Genomic DNA, 8,797 nt, shown 5'->3' on the forward strand with positions numbered 1-8,797 from the left:
CCCGTCCCACTGGCGTCTGTTTTGACAGTCTTCATTTGGTGTTCTCTATGGTTCGCAGAGCATTCTGTAAAGGTCAGGGGTTACTGTACGTCCACTTGCTAAAAAGTGTGAAACGAGAGATTGCTGGATATGGAAATCATATACAAAGTTGACACAAAACTTATATGCATGCACATTGCTATATAGAGATTAGTGATTTATTGAGAAAAATTGGGCGAATCAATTTGAACGAATCGGGTATATACAACATTGCTTTTAATTGATCTTTTATTTTTTATTTTTGTTATTCATGTCCTCACTGTATTGCATTACTGTTCTTAATGTTGTTGCCTTGCTTTTCTTTTATTCTCCATTTTTCTGTAAAGCACTTTGAGCTGCATTTCATGTCATGAAAGGTGCTATACAAATAAAGTTTTATTATTATTATTATTATATAAGATTTAAATCGACCAGGTTCTACATGAGCCCCAGAGTTACATGAATTATAGCTTGTTTATTTGTTTTTTTGCTGAATTGACTTTCTTTGCTGCTGCGGTGGCACATTCAAACAGCCTTTAGTTGTTCGGCCAATGAGAAGCAGACATCTGGGTCGCTTTTCTTTTTCACATGCTACTTCTCACACAGTATAGAGCTTCAAGTCATTTGGGTTGTGGTTAGAACAGTGCTGTCTTTATCGCACAAGAAATATACAGTATATAGCGATTTAAGTCATTTAGCTTGTGGTTAGAACAGTGCTGTCTGTCTATCGCACAAGAAATATACAGTATAGCGCTTCAAGTCATTTGGGTTGTGGTTAGAACTGTCTTATCGCACAAGAAATATACAGTATAGCGCTTCAAGTCATTTAGCTTGTGGTTAGAACAGTGCTGTCTATCGCACAAGAAATGCCGGTTACAGTTTGGAAAGCAAGGTGGCGGTCTGTCTACTGCGGGGTGCGCACGCTTTTCCGACACACCGAAGATCCGAAGCGATGCGATGCGAAAAAGCGATGGTCCGACATGCGCTGCTCCCGTGCTTGCGGTTAGGGTTAGGTTAGGATTGAGGTTTCGGATCAATAGTATGTCGGAACTAAAGCCTGCACCCGTCTACTGCAGTGTTGATTTTGTCGACTAAAACTAAGGCGAATAATGTCCGTCGACTATACCGTTGTAAATGTGCACAAATGGCACATTTAAGACTTGCTCATGCAAACATTTTCAGTCGTCGGGTTTAATTTTGCTAGAGTCCTAGAGCAGTGGTTCCCAAACTCTTTCATTTCAAGGACCCCCCCAAAATGACACGCATTAGCCGGTGGGGACCCCCCATTTAAAAGGATATGCCAGGGACCCCCATTGTAGGTCTGCTATTTTTGAAAAATCGTGAAAATGTGGCACAAGTCTTTGACTATTTTCTTTCAGAGCGAAATGTTTTTAACTCAAATCTTTGCTTCTGGGGGGGGGGGTCCCGGGGGGGGGGGGGGGGTCCCTGGAACAACAGAATCGTTCCCAGGTCTAAATGCATTAAGGTTTAACTCAAGGACATGGTCTTCACAGTCCCAGCCATCCATAATACCACCAAATAATACACACTACTGTTCATAACCTCAGGGGGCTCTCTTTTACATTGGGCACATTTTGTACACATTTGGCTTTGGAGGTGCTTCAAAACCACTGAGCAACTTTCACCCGAATGAATAGCAGCACTAGTGTGCGTGTGCGTGCGTGCGTGTGCGTGCGTGTGTGCGTGCATGTGCATGTGCGTGTGCGTGCGTGCGTGTGCGTGCGTGTGCGTGTGCATGTGCATGTGCGTGTGCGTGCGTGCGTGTGCGTGCGTGTGTGCGTGTGCGTGCGTGTGTGCGTGCGCGGGCTGAAAGGGACCCGTAGTGTGAGAACGGCCTCAGCAGCCCACAGTATGACACACAGTGCTATAATAAAGTGACACCCTAAACCTCACATGATATTTATACCCCTCTGAGACTCTGCTCACCCCCCCCCATACACATGCAGCATGTGTGTAGAGCCCAATTAACACACACCGTCTGCGAACGCCGCGCGTCAAAACAGCCGCCGCCTCCGTGAGTTCACTTCCGGACGGTCTTCTGGTTTGAGTTCACTTCCGGACGGTCTTCTGGTTTGAGTTCACTTCCGGACGGTCTTCTGGTTTGAGTTCACTTCCGGACGGTCTTCTGGTTTGAGTTCACTTCCGGACGGTCTTCTGGTTTGGGTTCACTTCCGGACGGTCTTCTGGTTTGAGTTCACTTCCGGACGGTCTTCTGGTTTGAGTTCACTTCCGGGACGGTCTTCTGGTTTGAGTTCACTTCCGGACGGTCTTCTGGTTTTGAGTTCACTTCCGGACGGTCTTCTGGTTTGAGTTCACTTCCGGACGGTCTTCTGGTTTGAGTTCACTTCCGGACGGTCTTCTGGTTTGAGTTCACTTCCGGACGGTCTTCTGGTTTGAGTTCACTTCCGGACGGTCTTCTGGTTTGAGTTCACTTCCGGACGGTCTTCTGGTTTGAGTTCACTTCCGGACGGTCTTCTGGTTTGTCAGTGAATGGCTTTCAATAATAGAAGCTCCACCACCGTGTGTGTGTGTGTGTGCACCAACGGAACCCTGCCACTAGATGGCAGCGCTGCATGGTCGGGCGGGTATAGGTTAAAGGCTTGGGGCCTTCTGCCATGCACGCCACGCAGTGGCGTGATGATTGGCTGCACCAGAGAGCCCATTCACGCTGCAGCCAATCGTCATGCAGAGGAACATAGGGGTCTTGTGTCTCTCTGACCTCATCATCCACCTATCTCTCTATAGCTTCTCCTTCCCTCTCTCTCTCTCTCTCTCTCTCTCTCTCTCTCTGCCCCTCCCATCCATCCATTCCCTCCTTTCCCCTCCAGCTGAGTGGCAGGAAGGTTCATATAGCCCCCCCCCCCCCCCCCCCCCCCCAGGGGTGAGAGGTCAAAGAGATGCCACTGTCCATCCCCGGGGGCACACATTAAAGGACCACTTCACCACTTTTCAACCTATATCTTCATATAATAGGTCCTCACTAATAATCATGATAAAATGACATGATTGTTTTCTACTCAGTCTGTGTCTCATAGGAGGGCTGTGGGCAGTTCAGAAACCGTCTTCCAGTGACATCATCAATGGGGAATCCAAGCTAATAGAAACTGCAGGCTTTCTAGTCCTGAAAAGTTGCAATGCGAAAATGGATCGTTCTCACGATAATGAAAGTCTAAACATTTTTGTTGTTTTAAAAAAAAAATCTGCCTAATGATGATGTCACTGGTAGACTGTTTCTAAACTACCCACAGCCCTCCTATATATGAGACACAGACTGAGTAGAAAAAAATCGTGCCATTTTTTTCATGATTATTAGTGAGGACCTATTATTGCGAACGCAGTGATTGCGAACGCAGTGATTGCGAACGCAGTGATTGCGAACGCAGTGAGCACTTACTATGAGACCTAGCAGATCATGTCTGTGTGTCGGTCTGTGTGTCTGTCTGTCCCGCTTTTGTGCCCATATATGGAGCTGAGTGATTACGTCACCATGACTCAGCCATAACCATATAAGGAGTCCCCAAAGCAGCTATACGTCCAAAACCCAAATATGTACGAGCTGCGTTCGCTTTGCGCGTCTTACTGGTATATGAAGATAGGTTGAAAAGTGGTGAAGTGGTCCTTTAACATCTACAGGTTGTGGTGCATGCCCCTATGTGTATTATTAGTGTGTGTGTGTGTGTGTGTGTGTGTGTGTGTGTGTGTGTGTGTGTGTGTGTGTGTGTGCGTGCACGTGAGAGATGTGACAGTGCTCAGTGGCGTGAACTGAACTGAGGTTGAGCCAGCGCCAGTAGTCTTGCCAGAGGGCAACTGACCCATTGAGGTCACAGCATGTGCACAAGTGTGCACGTGTGTGTGTGTGTGTGTGTGTGTGTGTGTGTGTGTGTGTGTGCGTGCATAGTCACTTGGAAAATTTGTACCACATAATTAAAGGGACACTTCACCCTTTTTGCAAAAAAATATATGTTAATGACGTTTAGAAGCTTTAGATCACTTTCCTGGGGGTATTTATGTGTGTAATATGTGGTTTTAGATATTTTAGATTGTAGCAGTGAGCCTGTTGTCTCTGATGTCATGGACACTGGTCTCACTACCTTCCTGGACTACAATTCCCATAATTATTTGGTGCACTGCTCCTCCTTGTGGATAGGGGGGAGAGCTGTCTTACTGAGACAACATGTAGTCCAGGAAGGAAGTGAGCCCAGTGTCCATGACATCAGAGACAACAGGCTCACTGCTACAATCTAAAATATCTAAAACCACATATTACACACATAAAGACCCCCAGGAATGTGATCTAAAGCTTCTAAACGTCATTAACATGTATTCTTTTGCAAAAAGGGTGAAGTGTCCCTTTAAGTACATAGAAACCTACAAGCAAACTGGATGGTAATAATATCACATTTAGCTGCTGTAGGTCTGAGCAAAGTATCCATGAAAGATTCATGTTTTCCATCTAGTTCCGTATAGTAGGCTTCCCTTTGTTATTGGTAAATACTACTGTATTTTTTGTTGTTGTACAAATGGACCTTAACGGGTCCATTTGGTTCCATTTGCACACTCTCAGACAGAGTTAAATTTACTTTGATCTTACAATAATATACATTGGGGTCCCAGAGATATAGAAATGCCATTAAATCAGTCATCAAAAGTTACTGCTACCTCCCCCTGGCCAGCCGGGGCGCCTGATGGAGGGGAAAGGAACTGGTCGGAATAACGTGTCCCTTCCACGCGCTACGTCCGGCCGGGGAAATTCCCCTCTGTCAGGTGAAAAGAAGCAGCTTGGACTCCTCATGCATAGAAGGAGGCATGAGGTCAGTCCGCTGCCCCCCCCCCAGGTTGGCAGAGGAAGTGTAGCGCCCAGGATTACATTAGATAATTGGCACTGGGTGAAAAAGAAAAACTGGGTTACAAAATTGTGGGATAAAAATTTAAGAAAAAAAAAAAAAAAAGTTACTGCTAGAGCCATAGAAACCTTCTCTTATGGGGGTCCTTGGTAGGCAGGCTAATGAATGTCAATCTGGGGGTCCTTGACATTAAAAGGTTTGAGAACCACTGAATTAGGGGACTGTGAAGTAATGATGTTGGAGGATACGGGATCGATTCTGGGTTGAAAGACATTTAAAACAGTTCATATACAAAGTCAGTGTAGAAACAGTATAGCCTACCTAAAAGCCACACTTGAGTAAAACCAGTAACCTACTAGAAAATGACTCTGGTAAAACATTAGCACAGTGGTGGACACTGGACAGAAATGAAGTGCATTTAGTATACTTTATAAAATGTATTGCTTAAGCATTTGTTTTGCCTTGCCTTGCCAGGCTTTGCTTGGTTTTTGAATGAATACAATCTTAATTGAGTTTGTCTCATCTGAAATGAGAGTGGCAAATCGAGTGGCAAAGTGTGTTTAACATTATTTAATGTCGTTTTAATGCAATCAGATAGGAATGTTCTGTTTGGATTCATGGGCTGTCAAGGTCATAAAGTAGTTTTTTTTTTTGCCACTCAGAACGCCTTCTGTTCTACACAGTTAGAGACATTTACCAGAAGTTATAGAGGGTGACATGTTGAATGCTGAAATTTCAAGATTTCTCGTATAATACGAGCTTGTAGATCTGCTGATCTACATCTACAATCTGCTGATTTGTTTTGAAAAATCGTGAAAATGTCCTGCAAATATTTTAATGTATTATTCTTTCAGAGCGAACGTTTTTAACGCAAATCTTCTGGGGGGGGTTCCTAGAATAACATATTTTCAGATGGGGGGCCAGTTACCGTACATATCATTTTTGGACTCCTTGACATGACATTTTGAAATCCACTGATATAGAAACATGCAGGTTTTTCAGAAAATTGTCATGACTTTTTTTTAATTTAGATATTCCTGCTATAATATTTAGTTCAAGATGCTTATCCCCCACATGAAAACAAAAAGGGGCTGTATAAGCACATCTTTGTTCCTCACTGAGATATTCTGGATCGATGTGAATATTATGTTAATCATGTTAATATCAGTTATTGCTGCTCAAAGCAAAGTGGTTTGAGGAAGTGACTAATGTGCACATTAGTCTAGTGACTTAGTGACTAATGTGACCACTGGAGAGTGTACGTGATGTTTTATTGTGACGCTCCCTGTGACGATGTTTTATTGTGACGCTCCCTGTGACGATGTTTTATTGTGACGCTCCCTGTAACGGTGTTTTATCGTAAAGTAATTTTTTTCCATGCCACGGCTCATCAGCAGTCCGACATGACTGTTGCTTTCAATTATAGACGTTCCAAAATCCAAATGTCAAAAAAAGTGACTTTCGCTTTAGGAGAGTAATCACCTTCCCTCGTCCACTTTTCCTTTTGACGTTCCTTAATGAATTGAGAGAGACGTTCATATTTAGCACTGTTCTGGAGGTCATGAACTGTACTGTATATGCACTGTACTGCCCATACTAATCAATCTCTCTCTCTCTCTCTCTCTCTCTCTCTCTCTCTCCAGCGTTGAAAAGTTCAGCAAACTTCCACGAACAGAGACGGAGTTTAGAACGGGCCCGGGTCAGTATATCCTCCTCCTCTATCCATCTCTGCTCTCTGATGACTGTACTGTACTGTACTGTACTGTACTGTACTGTACTGTACTGTACTGTACTGTACTGTACTGTACTCTATCCATCTCTGCTCTCTGACGCCTGGTGGAAAACAATATCAATACTGTATAATGTATATAACTACTCCGTTACAAGTGAATTCAAAATGTACTTAAAGAACCAAAAGCATAAGAAATAAGAATCACGAGTAAGCTACTGTCTGTAGGAGTAAAATATCTGTACCATGAAACCATATGAGTAGCCTATACATATATATATATGTCTACATAACATGCTACAGTATCTAGACTCAACATTTTATGCCTCCAATTTTCGTGCTGTATACACCGTGTACAGAGTACAGACTCAGACGTAATACAACAGTTGACCTGAGAGGAGAGGAGAGGAGAGGAGAGGAGAGGAACAACATGCAGAGTAAGGAATTACAGTGTTGAGGTGATGGTGTCAGTGAAGGTCAAACTTAAGGTTAGGCGTGCGTGCGTGCGTTCATGTGTCTCTCTGCGTGGGGGAGGTGAATAGAGATTGAACGTGGTGCATTCATCGTTGCCAGAGCTTATCTAAGTGGTGGCAGGCGCATTATAGCCCCAAAACAAATACTGGGGGATAATTTCGTTCATCAATATTCTGTGAAAAAGCAGTGAAAGGTCCTGAAAGACACATAACGTCAGTCTTACCCAATACCCGATCTTTCTGTTTTGCAGCCATGAGCCAGAGCGTAGAGAAAGTACTGTGTCCTCTTGCTGTCCTTTCCTCCACCCACCACCATTCTGTTCATTCCCTGTTAGGGCTGTATTGTGCGTGTGTTAAGTACCAGGTCTTATTCCCTATAACTTGAGTAAACTAAAGACCTGGAGGCGTGATCAATGCCATTTGGCTATTCTGAGTGGCCAAAGAGCATTGATCACAACCTCCAGGTCTTTAGTTTACTCAAGTTAGGGAATAAGACCTGGTACTTAAGACACGCAAAATACAGCCCTTAGTCTCTTTCTCTCATGTACTTGATCTCAATTGCCACTCTCTCTCTCTCTCTCTCTCTCTCTCTCTCTCTCTCTCTCTCTCTCCCCCCCCCCCTCCAGACGGAGGATTATCTGAAGAGGAAGATCAAAGCCCGTCCGCAGCGTGCAGAGCTGATCAGGATGCACATCCTTGAAGGTGTGTTTGTTTTGTTATTTTTAACCATTTAGGGTTACATTTTTTTTTAAATCGGTTAAAATAAATCCCCTTGTGTTTCCTGTGCTTCGCCTTGCAGAGACGTCGGCCGAGCCGTCTCTGCAGGCCCGGCAGCTGCAGCTGAAGAGAGCCCGTCTGACCGACGAGCTGAACGACAAGATCTCCCACCGGCCCGGGCCCATGGAGCTGATCCACAAGAACATCCTGGCGGTCCACTCCAGCATCAAACAGGCCATCATAGGTAACAACAACAGCCTCTCCTCTCATCAGGTGCATCTCTGATGATCGCCCTCAGATGTGGAGGAGGGGTGAAGTGATACTCATCATAGGTCTGATGTACAGTAGGCTAGTATACAGTAAGCAAGTAGCCTTGCCGAGCCATGAGGCCCATAGGGGGCAGGAGCCTATCTCCTGTTTCTGTAGCGTGAGGCAGCTTGATGTACAAGTACACCCCCTGGACATGACGCTAGTATGTCGCAGGGACTTACACCCCCCAATCCAACCCTTGATGCTGAGTGTCAAGCAGGGAGGCATTGGGTCCCATTTTTAGAGTCTTTGGTATATGACCCGGCCGGGGATTGAACCCCGACCTCCCAGTCTCAGGGCGGACACTATAACCACAAGGCCACTGAGCTGGTTATAGTGTACAGAGAGATGAGGTTCCTATACTGGCCTTATATCCAAGACCACTAGGGCAGTGGTTCCCAAATGTTTTCATGTCAAGGACCCCCAAAAATTGACACTCATTATCCCACGGACCCCCATTTGAAAAGATATGCCAGAGACCCTCCATAAGAGAAGATTTGTATTGCTCTAGCAGTTTAATTATCTGAGAACATATTTTCAGATGGGGGTCGGCGGCCAATTGCATATATATTTTTTGGGGGTCCTTGACATGAAAATGTTTGAGAACGACTCACATAGAAAAACATGGGGTTTTTCCTCAGAAAACTGTCAGGATTTTAGAAGGCATTCGTAGAATCTTTTTTCCT

At 44.7% G+C, this 8,797-nt stretch overlaps 1 protein-coding gene across 1 annotated transcript in view; it reads left to right on the forward strand.

Moving 5' to 3' along the window:
• LOC308323759 (uncharacterized protein) overlaps positions 1 to 8,797 on the forward strand; it is a 90,905-nt gene that overhangs the window by 35,375 nt on the left and 46,733 nt on the right. The window contains exons 4-6 of the mRNA XM_080775566.1: positions 6,527 to 6,582; positions 7,712 to 7,787; positions 7,885 to 8,046. Coding sequence (XP_080631692.1) covers positions 6,527 to 6,582; positions 7,712 to 7,787; positions 7,885 to 8,046 — 294 coding nt within the window. The remainder of the gene's footprint in view (positions 1 to 6,526; positions 6,583 to 7,711; positions 7,788 to 7,884; positions 8,047 to 8,797) is intronic.

The sequence above is a fragment of the Protomyctophum bolini genome (genome assembly GCF_963924005.1).
Source record: "Protomyctophum bolini genome assembly, chromosome: 11".
NCBI lineage: Eukaryota > Metazoa > Chordata > Actinopteri > Myctophiformes > Myctophidae > Protomyctophum > Protomyctophum bolini.